The sequence below is a fragment of the Watersipora subatra genome, chromosome 4 (assembly GCF_963576615.1).
Source record: "Watersipora subatra chromosome 4, tzWatSuba1.1, whole genome shotgun sequence".
Taxonomy (NCBI): Eukaryota; Metazoa; Bryozoa; class Gymnolaemata; order Cheilostomatida; family Watersiporidae; genus Watersipora; species Watersipora subatra.
Genome location: NC_088711.1, coordinates 45,334,047 through 45,360,237, shown reverse-complemented (window position 1 = coordinate 45,360,237; position 26,191 = coordinate 45,334,047). Strand labels below are relative to the sequence as shown.

The 26,191-nt window shown below is 34.7% G+C and overlaps 1 protein-coding gene across 1 annotated transcript in view; it reads right to left on the bottom strand.

Annotated features, from left to right (window-relative positions):
• LOC137394290 (uncharacterized) overlaps nt 1-13,841 on the bottom strand; it is a 29,114-nt gene extending 15,273 nt beyond the window's left edge. Inside the window, exons 1-4 of the mRNA XM_068081006.1 lie at nt 13,724-13,841; nt 8,481-8,566; nt 7,644-7,711; nt 1,283-1,377 (exon numbers count right to left, since the gene is read on the bottom strand). Of these exons, the coding sequence (XP_067937107.1) occupies nt 1,283-1,361 (79 nt within the window). The 5' untranslated portion in view covers nt 1,362-1,377; nt 7,644-7,711; nt 8,481-8,566; nt 13,724-13,841. The remainder of the gene's footprint in view (nt 1-1,282; nt 1,378-7,643; nt 7,712-8,480; nt 8,567-13,723) is intronic.
• Between the last annotated feature and the right edge of the window lie 12,350 nt (nt 13,842-26,191).

Here is a 26,191-nt window from a genome sequence, read left to right as displayed (position 1 = left end):
CTATTATAAAGGTAGAGGCAATAAAACCTCTTTTTATTGATTAGTATTTTATATATTTAGTTTTGTATGTAGTATGATAACTAAAAATCGCTATTATGATAACTAAAAGTAGACAGAATGTCTCTTTCAGCCATCACAGTTCCTCAGCGGAGTATTCCAACACTGCTCAGTTACTATAAACGGCGAACCTTTGGTACAGTGTAAATCTTTCAAGTACCTTGGAAGCACTGTAGCTGCATGATAATGCTAGGCTGGATAATGAAATCTGATTGAGATTGGGAAATGCGAATGCGGTGTATGGAAACTTGAGGTCTAGACTCTGGAACAACCACCATGTACCAATCAAGGTTAAGTGCCAGGTATATCGAGCTACTGCGCTGGCTGCTTTACTGTATGGTGCTGAGACATGGGCAGTATACAGTATGCAATCTGACAGGCTGAAGGCATATGTGATGCGACATCTTCAATCGATCATGATTATCTAATGGAGGGACAAGATCACCAATACTGAGGTATTGAGAAGAGCAGCCATAACACCACTTAAGTCCATTCTAATACAGATGAATCTTAGATGGCTTAGACATGTCGAGAGAATAGATGATGCCCGCTTGCCTCCACAACTTCTCTACTTTCAGCTTTGTGAAGAAAAGCGTAACCAGGGGAGGCCCAGGTTGCAATCCAAAGACACGGTGAAGAGAAATATAAAGAAGCTGGATATGGACAGGAATGGTTGGCAAGAAAGAGCTAAGAATAAAGATGGTTGGAGCTGTTTGATCAGACCAAAATGAGGAGTCATTGACGCATCGACAGACTGCTATGATGATGATGTAGTCTAGCATTAAATAAGCAATTGTTTAATTGGGTCGTGATCTTAGAAACCATGGTTAAGTCGCAAATCCCGAAGTTGAGTTATCCGACTTTGAAGCTGCTCTATCTGAATTTATAATATTGGTAACAATTCTTTTTTATTAGTGATAATTAAACTATTCATGTTGGTATATTCCACTATTTCAATCTATCTTTAAAACCTTAAAAATTACATTACTTGGAATGGCTATTAGATTAATTACACATATTAATTACAACTATTACATTAATGACTAGTTGGTATTCAATGAAGGCATAGATTGAAATTTCTACTCTGATAAAAACCTGAAACCAGCCAATGTTTGCTCAGGTAGTTAAAGGTCAGTTATGAAAGTGATACAAGTGATAAAAGAAGGGTCATAACATATAGTGAGAGTTATTACATGCACACAGTTGACTCTGAATATATACTTACTTCTGTCCCAATCTACATCCTCTGTTTCTTTACTCAGCTCATCTCCAGAACTATCTCCTCTATTACTAGCAGTAGCCATTACAGCCAGTCTTTCACTAAAACATTACACAGACAAACCTTTAAATATGAAGTTATGTTCTGAAATCTAGTTTAAGTTTAGAGTTCAACTGTTAGAGTTTGTATGTTGAAGTAAACATTCCCATAAAATATACTGAAGTTTAGTTTGACATTTGTTTTTTGTGCCATTATGAAATAATATTCATTAAATATGAAGTTAATGTTTTGAGATCTGCTCAATCCGTTGAAATCATAGTTTGTTGGAGCAAAAACTTACAATGAAAATACATTACAATTCAGTTAATTCATTCCAAAGCTTTGAAGAATTTCTCAACAAATACTGGAATCATTACAGGTAAAAGTCGTAATATGAAGCTATGCACAAAGTGAATGTAAAAAAACAATTAGATATATATATATCCCGAGTAATAAAAAAGTCCAAACAAAAAACTTATTTTATGTAATATATAACATTTACAATTCTAGTGTTTAAACTGCATATTACGTACAAACCATTTTTTCCAGTTCAAACAAATAGAGAGAAAAAATGAGTACATGGAAGTGTGTGTATAAAACGGCTACTGTTTCAGCAGATGCTTGTTGTGTTCCAAGTTTTGATGGACGGTACTAGTACCTCTCGATACTGATACAAACGTAAAAATGAGATATCAGACTTTCTTAGCTTGAGACTATGTCAGACCAGACGAAGAGAAAATGTAAAGGCGATTCCAACTACAGAGAATGCAGTTGCACACGTAAAAAGCTATTTGCTTTTTAAAAATTTATCGAAACCCGAAATATAAAATGTAACGACCGTTTGAAATGGCCCATTTAAAAATTGCAAATAAAAAAGGATGTTACAATAAAACGATTCTGTTTTTAAAAAATTTCAAAAAAGTAACTAACACAAAAGGTAATATTAATTAATACACATGTGAGCCCTGTTACATGGACCCTCACCATAAAACTTTACTTTGTTCCAGTGTTGGCGTTGTGAGACGAAAATGTGGGACAGAGAGGTTTAAAAACCTTTAGTAATTATCTAATGCAAACATTCCTTAGTACAATCATCTAAATTTGATACACGTACTGTACATTTTCAAAATTAGTAAAAGAATAGCATTTAACCTTAGCAACTATAGTTACCTACAGCAAATTTAGTGTGTTTAGTGGTTATGATCTACAATAAAATGTAACATCACAATGTATTATTGGCAGTACGTACTGTAGGAGGTTCTTATCTTTGAGACAGACGTATAACATAAACGTTCAACTTAATTTAAATGAATTCAGTTTACTAAACACACACTTAAAGCTAAGTTTTAGTATGTAATTTACTAAACTTCAACTTTGCCATTAGCTAAAGTTATATCACATATTTGGTTCCGGTTTTGTTTTTGATTCAACTAATAAGAAATAAGCTGAGAGAGAGCATATATATATATATATATATATATATATATATATATATGTATATATATACATATATATACTCATGCTACTCAAAGAACATCATCACCATTTCTCCGAACCTACGCAACCAAATCTTCAGCTTCAGTGAAAGTCAAGCTGACATTCCCTCAAACATATATATATATATATATCTATATATATATATATATATACACATATATATACATATGTGTATATATTCAATGAGGGAATATATATGTATATATTCAATAAGGGAATATACATGTATATATATATATATATATATAAACTTATATATAGATATATAATATATTGATTTATATATATATAAATCTCAGTGTTTGTGTGTCTGTGAATTCGTGTGTCCAGCTATCACTATTACTATACGAAAAAATGCTAAATCCTACCGTAACTGGAGCGAAAGGTGCCACTTGTGTCTTTCAAAAAAATACTACATTATTAAAAAACCTGGTATGTCATCACCTAATAAAAGAACTGAATTTGTCTCATCCTGTCCTCATTCTAAGAGTTATCTTCTCAGTCATTTTAGTAATAAGCCAATCAGACTACGACAGAATCCACCAAACACATGATAGAGTGGTATATTTGAAAAGCCACTACCTTGTTTCAGTTGGGATCTACAGCCTGATGATTACGTAAGCAAGAAACTGGCAGTAGAACTGTTTAGTAGAACTTGTGGAACTGTATAAATATCTATATACTGTCAAACTCGGATAGCTCGCCCTCAGATAGCTCGAACACATGGTCAACTTGGTCTGTTCCAACGCCATGATAATTTGCTTTAGATAACTCAACCTTAACTTCATTAACTCGAATAGTTTTTGGCCAAACAGCTACCGAGACGGTTATTATCGCTTTAGAATATCACTTTATTCCAAGCCATAGAGATAATCATCAACTTTTCGTAGTTTTTAACCGTCGTTATTATCATCATCGCCAATATATTTTTGTTAACAACTTTTCTGAAGGTTTGCAAAAAATCAAAGTTTACCAAACATCCGCTTTGCGATGGCCCTTCGAAAGCAAGAAACAGCAAGGTAACCTTCAGATAAACTTAAGGAAAAATCGGCAAAATTGATCCTGGTTAAAACGCTCAAAAGAAAAAGGTGTCTTTTCTTCTGAGCAAGTCAACACCAATCAAGTTGTGCCAATTGTAATCTGACAACGCCCTGGCAGTCACATCACCTAAAACAACAAACAAATATCACGCGATAGAAAAATATCTATACTTTCTGATAAAATATTTTAAAACATTACATAAGAAGCCTTTTAATTTGCAACAATCCATTTATGCTTTTGACTTATTTATAGTTTGTATACGTACATGTATCTACTAATAAATACACGCACTTGTGACAGTGCTCCGATAACTTGAACGCTCTGATAACTCGAACACTTTCTCTTGGTCCCGTGAAGTTTGAGTTATCTGAGTTGGCCTGTATATAAATCTCAAAGTGTGCGTGCGTGTGTGCGTGTGTGCGTGTGTGTGTGTGTGCGTGTGAGTGTGTGTGAGTGTGTGTGTCTAACTATAGCTATTAAATTATTGGAATGAAAAATCTATATCGCAGAAGATTTGTTTTTAGAATCTCCCAATTCGCCAGGCAAATACTGCACCAATTAAGTTACACAAGATTGATAGATTTACCAGGCAAATAGCAAGCAACTACATTACCTCTCACTGTTTACCAGTTGACTTTTAATACCCGTGCAACATCAAACATTTTGCTAGTATGTGATAGGTTATACAGTTGAACACGGAAAACTCGTTCATGGCTAGCTCGAACGCATTGTTAACTCGAAGGGATTTGTTTGGTCCATTCCCGCGTAATGATTAATTGCTTTAGATAACTCTAGCTTAACATCATTAACTCGAACAGTGTTTTGCCCAATGGCCACCGAGACGGTTATTATCACTTTAGAATATCATTTTATTCCAAGCCATAAAGATGAACATTAACTTTTAGTAGTTCTTAGGCGTCATCACACTGCTGGCAAAATATTTTCGTCAATGGCTTTTCTAAAGGTTCACAAAAGGTCCAATTTTACCAAACATCCGCTTTGCGATGGCCTCACGAAAGCAAGGGAAAGCGTGAAAACCTTCGGATAAACTTGAAGTAATCGAAGGAATTGAAGCAGGACAAAAGCTATCAGCAATATCAAAAAGAGGAAATCTTCCAAAAGTTTAGTGTCGAAATGAATTAAACAGAAAGAAAGGGATAGGATCGTTATGTGACCAAAGTTCATTAAGGCTAAGGAATTGTTCAACGTAGCATGATGATTTGCATGGTGTGTTATTGACTTGGTTTACGTGTAGACAGGTGTGTGGTGAAACGTTTATACTTATCGATGGGCCAATTTTATTAAAAAATGCTAACAAGTTTCTACAGGGTCTAGGAAAGGGTAGGGAAGGGTGGGGCACGTTGCAACAAAAAATGCATTTTTGAGTATAACGTTTTCCGAAAATATTGGACTAGAATGTAGATAATCCCAAAGAATGCAGAAATTTGTTTTCCACTTGTATGCCAAATGTCAATTCTGCTAGTTGTATACTTTGGAAAATATCACAAAAATACTAATTGCATAACTGGTGTGTCAACGTACCTCGATAGGGGGCATGTTGCAACACCCTATGGGGTGTTCACTATAAAAATCAAACATCATCGATTTTCATAGCGAATTTTAGTTTTAGAATTGTGTTTTTCCTGCACAAAACCTTTTCCTCATGATATTAAGTTTGAAATTTACAGTTGTTTGAAAAAGTTTAAAAACCTTTACAGTTGGTTTTATTTTCTCTCTTCATTTATTTCAATTACGCAAAACACTTCTCATGATATGTACATGTAGTTTGAAAGTTAGAGTGGCAAATGTTGTTATATGTTAAATAAAAATAAATTATACTTAATTATACTAAACTATAATTAGGCCTATATAAAAATAAAATAGACTTTTTATGACCTTGTTTATTAAATAATTCTTCATTGTAATTATAGCTAAACAGATTATAATTAGCCATTACTTGCTCATTATTTTAACTTCAAACACATTTACAGTTTTATTTTTTCGCTAATTTATTTCAACAAAACACTTCTTTCATGATATGAAATTTAAAAGTTGTAGTTGTTTGAAAAAGCTTGAAAACCTTTACAGTTGTTTTCTTTTTCCTCTTAATTCATTTGAACTGCTTAACAATATTTTTTTCATGGTATGAAGTTTAAAGGTTAAAGCGGTAAATTTTGTATACGGTATGTTATATAAAAATAAATTTTCTGTCCAAAGACTTTTTTATTACTCGGGCAACGTCGGGTAGTACAGCTAGGTACACCTCTAATCATTCATTTCAGTTGTTGATACAGCTAAATCAAGCCTTTTTAATTTCACCGATGATGATATTATTGTGTGAATAAAAAATATACCAGAAGAAATGAATAAATAACTTAACTAAACTACAACAACTAACTCATGGAATTTTCTGTCTGGTGTCTTGCTACTAGAATTGGAGCAGCAAAAGGCTGCACACAAACTATCATATGGCATACTGTTAATGTGATGATCACAGTCATAGAATAAACAAAGCAAATGTAGAAGTAGTAGTAGTAGTAGTATAGAATGGAAATATAGTTGTAGTGTATGAATTAACTTAGTAGTAACAACTGTCTGAACTAGTTATAGTAAAGCATTCAAATTAAGTGGCAGTTGTTTGTAAGGAATGAGTTTCCACTATTGTACATTAGCAGTGTTTGGCTTAAAGATCACTCCCCTTGATACATGTGCTAACTAATAAATGGCCTAGGTCTATATTTCTTCAGAGGTGTTCGTTTTCAACAAAGCTTTTACTTGACAATTTAGTGACAATCATAGGAAAACATCATTGCATATATATTTGTATTGAGTAATTTGTCCGGAGCACAAAAAACAAGATGGTCGCCGTGCTTCCATGGCGACATAGCAATATGGCGGCGTGTTATCACTCTAGGGGAAGATAACCCTACGTTTCTTCCGCATCTTGAGTAACTCTAAATGATTCCAATAGGATGAGGTTGAGGTTGTTGAACTTGATCCACCTACAGTGGCTGATGCAAACAACGCTTTAGATATCCTCAGACGTTTTATAGACATGAGAGAGCGCAAGGACTATAATAACAGCTCAAAATCCATACCTACACTCAGTTACACTGCTGATGTTCCTCAACAAAATACTTATTCACAGACTACACTTGATAAGTTTTTTAAATAAAACAACTGATCAGATGTAAAGCATGTTTTTTTACATCGGTCGTAAATGTTTACTCATGTCAAGTTTTAAAGAATTTATCAAAAAATTGAGATATTTGTCTATCAGCTGAGATTTGTTTATGGTTTTAGGTGATGTGGCTGCCAAGATGTTTAATGTTAAAATCGGCAAAATTGATCTCAGTTAAAAAGCTCAGAAGAAAAAGATGTCTGTTTTTCTTAGCGTTTTGACCGCGATCAAGTTTTGCCAAATTTAATCTGATAACGTTCTGGCAGTCACACCAGCTAAAACAACAAACAAATCTCAAGCGATAGAAAAATATCTATACTTTCTAATAAAATATTTTAAAACTTTACATGAGAGGCCCTTTAACATGCAACAAGCAATCTATGCTTTTGATTTATAAATAGTTTGTATATGTACAGGTATCTACTGATAAATACATGAACTTGACAGTGTTCTGATAACTTGAACGCTCTAATAACTATCTAGTGCATGCCAGCTAGCAGCTTGAGCAACTTGCTAATAATTGATTTTCACGGAACTGTGTTAATCACAATACTTTCAACTAAGTTCCTTCAAACAACAACTCTATGTACTATACAAAACTCCACTTACCAGTTGATTTGTTGTTTCTTTGAGTAGTTGGCACAAGATCAATATCTCCACTGAGGAGGCTATCATGTCTGAAAATACAAATAGAAACAGTGATCTGCAGTTAATATTTCTTACACAGATAGAAGATGCGGCTTAGGGTTGTATGAAATATCTCCGATCTGTTTATTGTCTAATTGATTACATGTAGTTCTACTAACACCTACTTACAAGTTCCTTACTTTATATCTTTCGCTACCAAATTAATTTTTTACCAGGAGCCAATTAAATATTTTGTAAAGCATAATATTTGAAAAGGGTGCATATAAATTGTGATAGCTTTTGAACCACATGGTCTTGATAAAATACCTTGATACCAAATTAATCCACTTTAATTTTTAGCCATTTTCTCTGCTACCAATATTATTACAGCTTACAGAATTACCATAACAACTAAAAAATAAAATAATCATTATTTTTAGTACTATTGTTCAATAGGTCACCCAAAGCCCATCAATCTACAAATGCTGGGACCTCAGTTGCTGTCTTACGTCTAACACAACTGGTCATTGCGAAAAAGAAATTGACTAATGTCCTCCCTGTATGATCCTGATAATGAAATACCACAAACGTACCAATAAACTTTATTACATACTGGAAATCCTTTATTTGAAGGCCATGGCGCCATTTAGTTTTTTTATTGCTACAGCCTAGCTAAACATCCAAACAAATCCCTATAAAGAAGGGTGCGTGATGTGTAGCCTACGCTAACATATCTGCATGGAAAATAGACTATTTATGGATGCTATTGAGATGTATAGAGCTTTTGTCAACTATACACGTCATTGATAAGTTATTTACCATGATCCAGTCCAGAGGTACAAATAATGGATTCACACAACAATCTCAGCTGACTCAGACGGGTCTTCTCAAAAGGATATGGCCACCTAGAAAAATATAGAATGACCATCTTTAAATAAAAATCAGCATCTAGTAAATAGGGTGTATATTATATATTATTATCGCATAGATTGCTGTCAAACTTTGACATGTTATATTTTGGCATTAAACTGCAGTGGAAATACGCTTGCAGCACTTGCGCAAACACTATTGGCTACTATTAACAAGCTTGAAGATGATGATTGTGTGAGAGATGACATTTAACGATTATACATTCAATGCACAATTATTCCAAGCCTTGGGAAGGTGATTGTCTGGTTTAATAGTAGTCTGCATAATTGAACACCCATGCATCCACTGAATGTACAGGTTCGATTCCTGTGAGATGCCGTCATTTATCTTAATGCTGTCTTCAGACAAACATGACTATTATTATAGTAAAGATTTAGACTAGCTCAAGTTACTAGTTTAATGTACAGTAATACTTCAACTTACGAGTGCTCCAACGTACGAGAAACTTGAGATACGAGCCAGCTTTTAAGCAAGTTTTAGCACTAACATACGAGCCATGTTTGAGATACGAGCATGTGAGTCAGTTGCCAAGTATGCCAGAGGTGTTTTATGAGAACAGCATCACTCTGTATTTTCAACTGCTCAGGTTATACTTTAGTACCGTGTTTTTTGTGTGCGATTTTCAGTGCTGAATTATGTGAATTAAAATACTGTGCAAAGACCGAAAGTTTGCCAGTAAAATGAAAGATGAAATGCAAAGAAAAAGCAAATGATAACAATTATTAAACGGAAAATTATTGAAAAATGTGCGAAGTTTGTATGCGTGATTGAGCTAGCTCAGCAATATGACAGAAATACATTCACAATTATCAAACAGAAGGATTATATTCTGGGCATTTATTTAGTTCGCAAAAGGACTAACCATAGTTTTTAAACGGCGCAGCGATCTTCACGACCGCTGATGGAGAAACTGCTCAGGCATTGGATAAAAGATCAACAATTGGCCGGTGACAGCGTAACTGAACGATGCTATGTGAAAAGGCCGGTGCTATCTATCAAAACTATAAACATTCGGACAAGTTGGCTAGTGGTCCGTTGTGACCATTGTTAACCGTTTGTGACGACACCTGTGTTCGCCCTAATCGCAACATGTTGATAGGGCGACAAAGGCAAACGTCCTTAGATAGGTTTATCTTAAAACGGCCGGCTAGTCGTGAAAGCGAAACAAAGGAAAAATTAGCTAACCAGCGAGAAACTTTCAACTACCATATGAACGCCGAAGAAACTTTAATTACGTAAAGTTAAAAATGAAAGTTTGCTTTTAGGTTTGCTTTTAAGTTTGTCTTTTGAGACTTTGATAAAATCCAAATTTATCAAAGTCAACTGTTGTAATGAAGGATAACTCTCTATAACTCCCTAGGATATCTCCCTCTCTGGCAAATGCTAGCGTTAGCTGCTATTGTATGTATTTAATTTTACATTTTAATTAATCACATTTTCTTGCATTATTTTTTATTTGTTGCTTTTTAAAAGCTTATGGTAAGTTAGGACAATAACCAACATGTTTTTTATGTTACAATATTTTGTTTTGAGTGTTTTATTTGCATTTTTTTAGAATATCGAAACCAATCTACTATATAAACGGCAATCGTTGTCTGTGTATCTATGTGATTGATTGATTGTCCGCCTTATAGAGCGGTCTTTCCTTTAATCGTCGTACGAATTTCGGTCATACGAAGCAAACTGAATTAGGTAATATGTGTAGTAACGGTAAATAAATTATAGAGCGGTCTTTCTTTTACCATTCGGTCGAACGAAGCCAACCGAATTAATATGAGTACTAATTATCGTAATTTCGTAATATGGACTATTAGCCGCTACTTTTCTCTGACGATTTGAGCCAAGCGGCTTATATAAAGGTGTGGCGATTCTGTTGTTTTTCTTTCACTGCTCGAGCGCATTAACCGAAATCCCCGGTTAGCACGCTTTTTAAACGGCAAATTTTCTGCCGTGTTTAAAGCACCTTTCCTGAGTTCTGCAGCCTATACAAAGGTGTCTATACAGCTATACAAATGTACTATTCATTAAATAAAATAAATTAACGAGTAGTTATTTACATGCAATTAATATTTACTGCCAACGTGTACCGAGAAGGTCACGTAAACGTTTGTTTCTTGGAGCCACTGGAAAAACGCATTTCTCACCTACTAAATTTCCACATCAAAAAGGTAAGTGTTTCTTATACGATGTTGTATTGTCTATGAATTGCCACATCTCCACTACTTAATAACGTTGGATTTGCCGCTGTTCGTGATAGTGGGTCATGTTCATTTCCTTCAGCAGCCGAGTTACTAATTTTTTTCCAGCTACGAGTAGGCCTACTGTAACATACTATTACAGAACTTTCACGAGTACTCCGAGCGTTGTGATACGCTATTGTGAAAAGAAAGAGAGCAGCTGCTATCGACTTACTGTCACCCTGCATCAGCCATGACCAGCTATACGTCGCCTGCTCAAAAGTAGTCACACGCCGAAAACGGTTTCTTCATACGCCCGACAGAAAAACCAAAAATGTTGTCTATCCGCATGTGTTGCGTTGAACTAAGGGAGAGAGAGAGAAAGGGAGAGAGAGAGAGGGAGAGCGAGGAGGAGAGGGGGAGAGAGAGAGGGAGAGAGAGAGGGAGAAGAGGGAGGGAGAGGGAGAGACGGAGAGAGAGAGGGAGGAGGAGAGGGGGGGGAGAGAGAGAGGGAGAGAAAGAGGGAGGGAGAGGGAAGAGAGGAAGAGAGACGGAGAGAGGGGAAAGAGGGAGAGAAGGAGAGAGAGAGGGAGAGCGAGGAGGAGAGGGGGGAGAGAGAAAGAGGGAGAAGAGGGAGGGAGAGGGAGAGAGACGGAGAGAGGGGAAAGAGGGAGAGAGAGAGGGAGAGCGAGGAGGAGAGGGAGGGAGAGAGAGGGGAGAGAGAGAGAGAGGGGAGAGACGGAGAGAGGGAGAGAGAGGGGGAGAGAGAGGGAGAAGAGGGAGGGAGAGAGAGGGAGAGCGAGGAGGAGAGGGGGGGGGGAGAGAGAGAGGGAGAGAAAGAGGGAGAGAGGGAAAAGAGGGAGAGATGGAGAGAGGGAGATGTAACTGCATATTTGGAGTTGTTTTACAGTATGAAAGACGACTCTCAATAAACCTTATGCTGCGCGTGAATCTATTCCTGTAGACGGGTAATGCAGCTAGTCAATATATATTTAATTGTTCTATATATAAATAAATTGCACCAACATGCGAATAAATTGACATACGAGCTCAGTCTCGGAACGCATCAAGCTCGTAAGTCGAAGTATGACTGTACTCAAATTCTTTGGGTAAAGAAACTGGGCCCATAATAAGTTAGCAACTGTTTTACCTGTCACTGTTTACAAACTGTTTTAAACCTTCAAAGAATGTGTAGTATGAGTAAGAAATATTGTTAAACAATCTGTTTTAGGTATGCTTCTAGTTTTCAAGTTGTTGAATTATGCATCGGCTGAACAGAAATAAACAAACACCTTCATATGAAAGTTAGAATGGTAAATGCCTTATATATTATATAACATAATATACATAATATTATATATAAACTTATATCGTAAACCCTCTATTTGAACCCCTGAGTTGGAAATGGAAGATAGAAATTTATATATAGAGATATATGGTGTATGATAATATATACAGAGCAAGGTTTAAACTAACATAGCATTCACATTCATTGGTTTAGAAATAAACAGGTTTACCATTTAAAAAGTTGTTTAATTGTCCGATTGCCAGGGTTGGAAAAAACCACAGTTTTTATGAAAAAACCGAAAAAAAAGTTTTTTTGGTTTAAACCAGTTATTATGGTTTAAACCAGTTTTTATGGTTTTAATAATTTTACCAACGTTTTTGCCATTTTAAGTCTAATTAACATCACTTACTATAGCTGCATGATTGAGTACTGAACATACATATGTGGAATCATATGTTAAAGATGATACTGTGGGAGTTGTTATGGGAAAAAAGAGAGAAAACATGGAAATTTCGAAATGAGTCTTAAATCAAACATGATCGATGAAATACAGAGCAGAAATCTTATGGCATGAAGTGAATATTTTACATACAGTTCTACATACATGTATGTATAAGTAGAAACTTTAATCCAAGTTATGAATCGCGTGGTAGTGTAGAGCAGAGCATAATGCATATGCATTGCTAGTGTTTGGAACAGTGGCAGATGACTCAACTTCTATCACCAGAATACTAGCATCACTGTCTAAGTTGGTGTTGTCAGCTTGACATTTTGCTACGTGAGCTTTAAGCCTATCTGCGTGACTTGGCGTTACGACAGCACACCTATTACATTTCGCCTTAGAACCTTTGCCTTTTGCAGTTCGAGTGAAAAACTGACAAATGGAATCCTGTGTGCGAGGCATGGTGGAAATTTGAAACACAACTTTAACTTTTAAAAACACAAAATGCTTGAAAAACTGAATTCTAACAATCCAACTACTTTAGCTTGTGCCCAATAAATGAAATATTGGTTTGCAAACCTAAAGCTTTTGCCCAAAAAGAAGTTATTGTTTTAATTTCTAAGTAGAAGTAATCTTTTCTCATTGGCCTGACTTGAGAGAGTATTCATTCATTATTAGAGACGATGATTGGATGCATATTTCACATGGTTTTTATATTTCATTACTAAAGAGGTCATTATATCACTTAATAAAAGCAATTGAAAATGAAATTCACTAATTTATTGTTGTGCTAGGATTTCATGCAGTTTTAACTTGAGCTTTGCCATCAATTTACTAATGTGTCCTAAATACACTTCAACAGCTGATAATTACATATAATTGCATTTCTATCGCACATAAACCTCTAAGAGCTTAAAATATTATGTTTTTCAAAAAATAAAAAATAAAAAAACCAAAAACCGAGTTTTTTTCAGCTGGGTCAAACTGGGTTTAAACCGCTCAGTTTAAACCGAGCGGTTTAAACCATTGGTTTAAACCAAGCCAAACCTGTCGATTGCAAATATATACTGTAAGGCAATTTATGGGCGAATTTACATTATATCTGTTGCAAGTATTAGTTTGCAAAAAATAGAGAAAATATTTCAACAATTCCAACTGCTTTACATGAATTTTAGTATCAAAATTTAACAGACCAGGGATGTTAAGTTTATGCTTAATAACTTACCAGAAATTGGCTTGAGTATGCTTGTGCGTGAATCTAGGGCGGCAAGATGGCTGCTTATCACTTTGATGGCTGAAGAAAGTCTGACTAGTTTAGACGAGCGCTATCTTATGCACACACCTGGTGCTTAGCAAACATCACTTTTGTGGAAGCGAGCAAAGGCCATCAGGTATCAGCAGATAAATGGTGTTTGGAGCTAACATTAATAGAAAGTCATAGATAACAAGTTTATCTCAAGCATAGGCCACATGACTCACATCATGCCAGACCAACCCATCTTGACGGTAACTAAATAGTCTATAAAGGGTCAAATGACTCTTTCTACTAAGAAGACGAACTCAGTATTACAATAACTAGATATTCTATAATGGATCATAAGACTCTCACTAGTAAAAAGACCAACTTAGCATTACAATAACTAGATGCTCTATAATGGGTTATATGACTCTCACTACTAAGAAGACCAACTCAGCATTACAATAACTAGATACTCTATAATGGATCATAAGACTCTCACTAGTAAAAAGACCAACTCAGCATTACAATAACTAGATGCTCTATAATGGGTCATATGACTCTCACTACTAAGAAGACCAACTCAGCATTACAATAACTAGATACTCTATAATGGATCATAAGACTCTCACTAGTAAAAAGACCAACTCAGCATTACAATAACTGGATGCTCTATAATGGGTTATATGACTCTCACTACTAAGAAGACCAACTCAGCATTACAATAACTAGATACTCTATAATGGATCATAAGACTCTCACTAGTAAAAAGACCAACTCAGCATTACAATAACTAGATGCTCTATAATGGGTCATATGACTCTCACTACTAAGAAGACCAACTCAGCATTACAATAACTAGATACTCTATAATGGATCATAAGACTCTCACTAGTAAAAAGACCAACTCAGCATTACAATAACTAGATGCTCTATAATGGGTCATATGACTCTCACTACTAAAAAGACCAACTCAGTATTACAATAACTAGATACTCTATAATGGATCATAAGACTCTCACTACTAAGAAGACCAACTCAGCATTACAATAACTAGATACTCTATAAAAGGTCATATGACTCTCACTACTAAGAAGACCAACTCAGCATTACAATAACTAGATACTCTATAATGGATCATAAGACTCTCACTAGTAAAAAGACCAACTTAGCATTACAATAACTAGATGCTCTATAATGGGTCATATGACTCTCACTACTAAGAAGACCAACTCAGCATTACAATAACTAGATACTCTATAATGGATCATAAGACTCTCACTAGTAAAAAGACCAACTCAGCATTACAATAACTAGATGCTCTATAATGGGTCATATGACTCTCACTACTAAGAAGACCAACTCAGCATTACAATAACTAGATACTCTATAATGGATCATAAGACTCTCACTAGTAAAAAGACCAACTCAGCATTACAATAACTAGATGCTCTATAATGGGTCATATGACTCTCACTACTAAAAAGACCAACTCAGTATTACAATAACTAGATACTCTATAATGGGTCATATGACTCTTACTACTGAGAAGACCAACTCAGTATTACAATAACAATATACTCTATAATGGGTCATATGACTCTCATTACTAAGAACGACAACTCAGTGTTACAATAACTAGATACTCTATAATGGGTCATATGACTCTTACTACTGAGAAGACCAACTCAGTATTAATATAACAATATACTCTATAATGGGTCATATGACTCTTACTACTGAGAAGACCAACTCAGCATTACAATAACTAGATACTCTATAATAGGCCATATGACTCTCACTACTAAGAACACCAACTCAGTATTACATTAACTAGATATTCTATAATGGGTCATACGACTCTCACTACTAAGAAGACCAACTCAGTATCACAATAACTAGATACTCTATAAATAGGTCATATGACTCTCACTACTAAGAAGACCAACTCAGCATTACAATAACTAGATACTCTATAATGGATCATAAGACTCTCACTACTAAGAAGACCAACTCAGCATTACAATAACTAAATACTCTATAATGGATCATAAGACTCTCACTACTAAGAAGACCAACTCAGCATCACAATAACTAGATACTCTAAAAAAAGGTCATATGACTCTCACTACTAAGAAGACCAACTCAGCATTACAATAACTAGATACTCTATAATGGATCATAAGACTCTCACTACTAAGAAGACCAACTCAGCATTACAAAAACTAGATACTCTATAATGGATCATAAGACTCTCACTACTAAGAAGACCAACTCAGCATTACAATAACTAGATACTCTATAATGGATCATAAGACTCTCACTACTAAGAAGACCAACTCAGCATTACAATAACTAGATACTCTATTAAAGGTCATATCGCTTTCATTACTAAGAAGACCAACTCAGTATTACAATAACTAGATACTCTATAATGGGTCATATGACTCTCACTACTAAGAAGACCAACTCAGCATTACAATAACTAGATACTCTATAATGGGTCATATGATTCTCATTACTAAGAACGACAACTCAGTGTTACAATAACTAGATACTCTATAATGGGTCATATGACTCTCACTACTAAGAACGACAACTCAGTGTTACAATAACTAGATACTCTATAATGGGTCATATGACTCTTACTACTAAGAAGACCAACTCAGCATTACAATAACTAGATACTCCATAATAGGTCATATGACTCTAGCTACTAAGAAGACCAACTCAGTATTACAATAACTAGATACTCTATAACGGGTCATAAGACTCTTACTACTAAGAAGACCAACTCAGTATTACAATAACTAAATACTCCATAATAGGTCATATGACTCTTTCTACTAAGAAGACCACCTCAGTATAACAATAACTAGGTACTGTATAATGGGTCGTATGACTCTCACTACTAAGAAGACCAACTCAGCATTACAGTAACTAGATACTCTATAATGAGTCATATGACTTTCACTACTAAGAAGACCAACTCAGCATTACAATAACGAGAATCTCTATAAAAGGTCATATGACTCTCACTACTAAGAAGACCAACTCAGTATTACAATAACTAGATACTCCATAATGGGTCATATGACCCTCACTACTAAGAAGACCACCTCAGTATAACAATAACTAGGTACTGTATAATGGGTCGTATGACTCTCACTACTAAGAAGACCAACTCAGGATTACAATAACTAGATACTCTATAATGGATCATAGGACTCTCACTACTAAGAAGACCAACTCAGCATTACAATAACTAGATACTCTGTAAAAGGTCATATGACTCTCACTACTAAGAAGACCAACTCAGCATTACAATAACTAGATACTCTATAATGGGTCATATGACTCTCATTACTAAGAACGACAACTCAGTGTTACAATAACTAGATACTCTATAATGGGTCATATGACTCTTACTACTGAGAAGACCAACTCAGTATTACAATAACAATATACTCTACAATGGGTCAAATGACTCTCATTACTAAGAACGACAACTCAGGGTTACAATAACTAGATACTCTATAATGGGTCATATGACTCTTACTACTGAGAAGACCAACTCAGTATTAATATAACAATATACTCTATAATGGGTCATATGACTCTTACTACTGAGAAGACCAACTCAGCATTACAATAACTAGATACTCTATAATAGGTCATATGACTCTCACTACTAAGAACACCAACTCAGTATAACATTAACTAGATATTCTATAATGGGTCATACGACTCTCACTACTAAGAAGACCAACTCAGCATCACAATAACTAGATACTCTATAAAAAGGTCATATGACTCTCACTACTAAGAAGACCAACTCAGCATTACAATAACTAGATACTCTATAATGGATCATAAGACTCTCACTACTAAGAAGACCAACTCAGCATTACAATAACTAGATACTCTATAATGGATCATAAGACTCTCACTACTAAGAAGACCAACTCAGCATTACAATAACTACATACTCTATAATGGATCATAAGACTCTCACTACTAAGAAGACCAACTCAGCATTACAATAACTAGATACTCTATAATGGATCATAAGACACTCACTACTAAGAAGACCAACTCAGCATTACAATAACTACATACTCTATAATGGATCATAAGACTCTCACTACTAAGAAGACCAACTCAGCATTACAATAACTAGATACTCTATAATGGATCATATGACTCTCACTACTAAGAAGACCAACTCAGCATTACAATAACTAGATACTCTATAATGGATCATAAGACTCTCACTACTAAGAAGACCAACTCAGCATTACAATAACTAGATACTCTATAATGGATCATAAGACTCTCATTACTAAGAAGACCAACTCAGCATTACAATAACTAGATACTCTATTAAAGGTCAAATGACTTTCATTGCTAAGAAGACCAACTCATTTTTTACAATAACTAGATACTCTATAATGGGTCATATGACTCTCACTACTGAGAAGACCAACTCAGCATTATAATAACTAGATACTCTATAATGGGTCATATGACTCTCACTACTGAGAAGACCAACTCAGCATTATAATAACTAGATATTCTATAATGGGTCATATGACTCTCATCACTAAGAAGACCAACTCAGTATTACAATAACTAGGCACTCTATAATGGGTCATATGACTCTCACTACTAAGAAGACCAACTCAGCATTACAATAACTAGATACTCTATAATGGGTCATATGACTCTCATTACTAAGAACGACAACTCAGTGTTACAATAACTAGATACTCTATAATGGATCATAAGACTCTCACTACTAAGAAGACCAACTCAGCATTATAATAACTAGATATTCTATAATGGGTCATATGACTCTCATCACTAAGAAGACCAAATCAGTATTACAATAACTAGGCACTCTATAATGGGTCATATGACTCTCACTACTAAGAAGACCAACTCAGCATTACAATAACTAGATACTCTATAATGGATCATAAGACTCTCACTACTAAGAAGACCAACTCAGTTTTACAATAACTAGATACTCTATAATGGATCATAAGACTCTCACTACTAAGAAGACCAACTCAGCATTACAATAACTACATACTCTATAATGGATCATAAGACTCTCACTACTAAGAAGACCAACTCAGCATTACAATAACTAGATACTCTATAATGGATCATATGACTCTCACTACTAAGAAGACCAACTCAGCATTACAATAACTAGATACTCTATAATGGATCATAAGACTCTCACTACTAAGAAGACCAACTCAGCATTACAATAACTAGATACTCTATAATGGATCATAAGACTCTCATTACTAAGAAGACCAACTCAGCATTACAATAACTAGAGACTCTATTAAAGGTCAAATGACTTTCATTGCTAAGAAGACCAACTCATTATTACAATAACTAGATACTCTATAATGGGTCATATGACTCTCCCTACTGAGAAGACCAACTCAGCATTATAATAACTAGATACTCTATAATGGGTCATATGACTCTCACTACTGAGAAGACCAACTCAGCATTATAATAACTAGATATTCTATAATGGGTCATATGACTCTCATCACTAAGAAGACCAACTCAGTATTACAATAACTAGGCACTCTATAATGGGTCATATGACTCTCACTACTAAGAAGACCAACTCAGCATTACAATAACTAGATACTCTATAATGGGTCATATGACTCTCATTACTAAGAACGACAACTCAGTGTTACAATAACTAGATGCTCTATAATGGGTCATATGACTCTCACTACTAAAAAGACGAACTCAGCATTACAATAACTAGATACTCTATAATGGGTCATACGACTCTCGCTACTAAGAACACCAAGTCAGTATTGCAATAACTAAGTACTCTATAATGGGTCATATGACCCTCACTACTAAGAAGACCAACTCAGGATTACAATAACTAGATACTCTATAATGGATCATAAGACTCTCACTACTAAGAAGACCAACTCAGCATTACAATAACTAGATACTCTGTAAAAGGTCATATGACTCTCACTACTAAGAAGACCAACTCAGCATTACAATAACTAGATACTCTATAATGGGTCATATGACTCTCATTACTAAGAACGACAACTCAGTGTTACAATAACTAGATACTCTATAATGGGTCATATGACTCTTACTACTGAGAAGACCAACTCAGTATTACAATAACAATATACTCTACAATGGGTCAAATGACTCTCATTACTAAGAACGACAACTCAGGGTTACAATAACTAGATACTCTATAATGGGTCATATGACTCTTACTACTGAGAAGACCAACTCAGTATTAATATAACAATATACTCTATAATGGGTCATATGACTCTTACTACTGAGAAGACCAACTCAGCATTACAATAACTAGATACTCTATAATAGGTCATATGACTCTCACTACTAAGAACACCAACTCAGTATAACATTAACTAGATATTCTATAATGGGTCATACGACTCTCACTACTAAGAAGACCAACTCAGCATCACAATAACTAGATACTCTATAAAAAGGTCATATGACTCTCACTACTAAGAAGACCAACTCAGCATTACAATAACTAGATACTCTATAATGGATCATAAGACTCTCACTACTAAGAAGACCAACTCAGCATTACAATAACTAGATATTCTATAATGGATCATAAGACTCTCACTACTAAGAAGACCAACTCAGCATTACAATAACTACATACTCTATAATGGATCATAAGACTCTCACTACTAAGAAGACCAACTCAGCATTACAATAACTAGATACTCTATAATGGATCATAAGACTCTCACTACTAAGAAGACCAACTCAGCATTACAATAACTACATACTCTATAATGGATCATAAGACTCTCACTACTAAGAAGACCAACTCAGCATTACAATAACTAGATACTCTATAATGGATCATATGACTCTCACTACTAAGAAGACCAACTCAGCATTACAATAACTAGATACTCTATAATGGATCATAAGACTCTCACTACGAAGAAGACCAACTCAGCATTACAATAACTAGATACTCTATAATGGATCATAAGACTCTCATTACTAAGAAGACCAACTCAGCATTACAATAACTAGATACTCTATTAAAGGTCAAATGACTTTCATTGCTAAGAAGACCAACTCATTTTTTACAATAACTAGATACTCTATAATGGGTCATATGACTCTCACTACTGAGAAGACCAACTCAGCATTATAATAACTAGATACTCTATAATGGGTCATATGACTCTCACTACTGAGAAGACCAACTCAGCATTATAATAACTAGATATTCTATAATGGGTCATATGACTCTCATCACTAAGAAGACCAACTCAGTATTACAATAACTAGGCACTCTATAATGGGTCATATGACTCTCACTACTAAGAAGACCAACTCAGCATTACAATAACTAGATACTCTATAATGGGTCATATGACTCTCATTACTAAGAACGACAACTCAGTGTTACAATAACTAGATACTCTATAATGGATCATAAGACTCTCACTACTAAGAAGACCAACTCAGCATTATAATAACTAGATATTCTATAATGGGTCATATGACTCTCATCACTAAGAAGACCAACTCAGTATTACAATAACTAGGCACTCTATAATGGGTCATATGACTCTCACTACTAAGAAGACCAACTCAGCATTACAATAACTAGATACTCTATAATGGATCATAAGACTCTCACTACTAAGAAGACCAACTCAGCATTACAATAACTAGATACTCTATAATGGATCATAAGACTCTCACTACTAAGAAGACCAACTCAGCATTACAATAACTACATACTCTATAATGGATCATAAGACTCTCACTACTAAGAAGACCAACTCAGCATTACAATAACTAGATACTCTATAATGGATCATATGACTCTCACTACTAAGAAGACCAACTCAGCATTACAATAACTAGATACTCTATAATGGATCATAAGACTCTCACTACTAAGAAGACCAACTCAGCATTACAATAACTAGATACTCTATAATGGATCATAAGACTCTCATTACTAAGAAGACCAACTCAGCATTACAATAACTAGATACTCTATTAAAGGTCAAATGACTTTCATTGCTAAGAAGACCAACTCATTATTACAATAACTAGATACTCTATAATGGGTCATATGACTCTCACTACTGAGAAGACCAACTCAGCATTATAATAACTAGATACTCTATAATGGGTCATATGACTCTCACTACTGAGGAGACCAACTCAGCATTATAATAACTAGATATTCTATAATGGGTCATATGACTCTCATCACTAAGAAGACCAACTCAGTATTACAATAACTAGGCACTCTATAATGGGTCATATGACTCTCACTACTAAGAAGACCAACTCAGCATTACAATAACTAGATACTCTATAATGGGTCATATGACTCTCATTACTAAGAACGACAACTCAGTGTTACAATAACTAGATACTCTATAATGGATCATAAGACTCTCACTACTAAGAAGACCAACTCAGCATTACAATAACTACATACTCTATAATGGATCATAAGACTCTCACTACTAAGAAGACCAACTCAGCATTACAATAACTAGATACTCTATAATGGATCATAAGACTCTCACTACTAAGAAGACCAACTCAGCATTACAATAACTAGATACTCTATAAAAGGTCATATGACTTTCATTACTAAGAAGACCAACTCAGTATTACAATAACTAGATACTCTATAATGGGTCATATGACTCTCACTACTAAGAACACCAACTCAGTATTACATTAACTAGATATTCTATAATGGGTCATATGACTTTCACTACTAAGAAGACCAATTCAGTATTACAATAACTAGGTACTTTATAATAGGTCATATGACTCTCACTACTAAGAAGACCAACTCAGTATTACAATAACTAGATACTTCATAATCGGTCATATGACTCTCACTACTGAGAAGACCAACTCAGCATTACAATAACGAGATTCTCTATAAAAGGTCATATGACTCTCACTACTGAGAAGACCAACTCAGTATTACAATAACTAGATACTCTATAATGGATCATATGACTCTTACTACAAAGAAGACAAACTCAATATTACAATAAATGGAGACTCTATAATGGGTCATATGACTCTCACTTCTAAGAAGACCAACTCAATATTACAATAACTAAATACTCCATAACAGGTCATATGACCCTAGCTACTAAGAAGACCAACTCAGTATTACAATAACTAGATACTCTATAACGGGTCATAAGACTCTTACTACTAAGAAGACCAACTCAGTATTACAATAACTAAATACTCCATAATAGGTCATATGACTCTAGCTACTAAGAAGACCAACTCAGTAATACAATAACTAGATACTCTATAATGGTCATACGACGCTCACTACTAAGAAGCCCAACTCAGTATAACAATAACTAGGTACTGTATAATGGGTCGTATGACTCTCACTACTAAGAAGACCAACTCAGCATTACAGTAACTAGATACTCTATAATGAGTCATATGACTTTCACTACTAAGAAGACCAACTCAGCATTACAATAACGAGAATCTCTATAAAAGGTCATATGACTCTCACTACTAAGAAGACCAACTCAGTATTACAATAACTAGATACTCTATAATGGGTCATATGACCCTCACTACTAAGAAGACCAACTCAGGATTACAATAACTAGATACTCTATAATGGATCATGAGACTCTCACTACTAAAAAGACTAACTTAGCATTACAATAACTAGATGCTCTATAATGGGTCATATGACTCTCACTACTAAAAAGACCAACTCAGCATTACAATAACTAGATACTCTATAATGGGTCATACGACTCTCGCTACTAAGAACACCAAGTCAGTATTGCAATAACTAAGTACTCTATAATAGGTCATAAGACTCTCACTACTAAGAAGACCAACTCAGCATTACAATAACTAGATACTATATAATGAGTCATATGACTTCCACTACTAAGAAGACCAACTCAGTATTACAATAACTAGATACTCTATAATAGGTCATATGACTCTCACTACTAAGAAGACCAACTAAGCATTACAATGACTAGATACTTCATAATGGGTCATATGACTCTCACTACTAAGAAGACCAACTCAGCATTACAATAACTAGATACTCTATAATGGATCATAAGACTCTCACTAGTAAAAAGACCAACTCAGCATTACAATAACTAGATGCTCTATAATGGGTCATAAGACTCTCACTACTAAAAAGACCAACTCAGTATTACAATAACTAGATACTCTATAATGGATCATAAGACTCTCACTACTAAGAAGACCAACTCAGCATTACAATAACTAGATACTCTGTAAAAGGTCATATGACTCTCACTACTAAGAAGACCAACTCAGCATTACAATAACTAAATACTCTATAATGGGTCATATGACTCTCATTACTAAGAACGACAACTCAGTGTTACAATAACTAGATACTCTATAATGGGTCATATGACTCTTACTACTGAGAAGACCAACTCAGTATTACAATAACAATATACTCTATAATGGGTCAAATGACTCTCATTACTAAGAACGACAACTCAGGGTTACAATAACTAGATACTCTATAATGGGTCATATGACTCTTACTACTGAGAAGACCAACTCAGTATTAATATAACAATATACTCTATAATGGGTCATATGACTCTTACTACTGAGAAGACCAACTCAGCATTACAATAACTAGATACTCTATAATAGGTCATATGACTCTCACTACTAAGAACACCAACTCAGTATTACATTAACTAGATATTCTATAATGGGTCATACGACTCTCACTACTAAGCAGACCAACTCAGCATCACAATAACTAGATACTCTATAAAAAGGTCATATGACTCTCACTACTAAGAAGACCAACTCAGCATTACAATAACTAGATACTCTATAATGGATCATAAGACTCTCACTACTAAGAAGACCAACTCAGCATTACAATAACTAGATACTCTATAATGGATCATAAGACTCTCACTACTAAGAAGACCAACTCAGCATTACAATAACTACATACTCTATAATGGATCATAAGACTCTCACTACTAAGAAGACCAACTCAGCATTACAATAACTAGATACTCTATAATGGATCATAAGACTCTCACTACTAAGAAGACCAACTCAGCATTACAATAACTAGATACTCTATAAAAGGTCATATGACTTTCATTACTAAGAAGACCAACTCAGTATTACAATAACTAGATACTCTATAATGGGTCATATGACTCTCACTACTAAGAACGACAACTCAGTGTTACAATAACTAGATACTCTATAATGGGTCATATGACTCTTACTACTAAGAACACCAACTCAGTATTACATTAACTAGATATTCTATAATGGGTCATATGACTTTCACTACTAAGAAGACCAATTCAGTATTACAATAACTAGGTACTTTATAATAGGTCATATGACTCTCACTACTAAGAAGACCAACTCAGTATTACAATAACTAGATACTTCATAATCGGTCATATGACTCTCACTACTGAGAAGACCAACTCAGCATTACAATAACGAGATTCTCTATAAAAGGTCATATGACTCTCACTACTGAGAAGACCAACTCAGTATTACAATAACTAGATACTCTATAATGGATCATATGACTCTTACTACAAAGAAGACAAACTCAATATTACAATAAATGGAGACTCTATAATGGGTCATATGACTCTCACTTCTAAGAAGACCAACTCAATATTACAATAACTAAATACTCCATAACAGGTCATATGACTCTAGCTACTAAGAAGACCAACTCAGTATTACGATAACTAGATACTCTATAACGGGTCATATGACTCTTACTACTAAGGAGACCAACTCAGTATTACAACAACTAAATACTCCATAATAGGTCATATGACTCTCACTACTAAGAAGACCAATTCAGCATTACAATAACTAGATACTCTATAATGGGCCATATGACTCTCACTACTGAGAAGACCAACTCAGCATTATACATTGTAATAACTAGATACTCTATAATGGGTCATATGACTCTCACTACTGAGAAGACCAACTCAGCATTATAATAACTAGATATTCTATAATGGGTCATATGACTCTCAATACTAAGAAGACCAACTCAGTATTACAATAACTAGACACTCTATAATGGGTCATATGACTCTCACCACTGAGAAGACCAACTCAGCATTACAATAACTAGATACTCTATAATGGGTCATATGACTCTTACTGCAAAGAAGACAAACTCAATATTACAACAAATAGAGACTCTATAATGGGTCAAATGACTCTCACTTCTAAAAAAGACCAACTCAGTATTACAGTAACTAGATACTCTATAATGGGCCATATGACTCTCACGACAAACCAACTGTTGCTCAAAATATTCTGACTAGTTTAGACGAG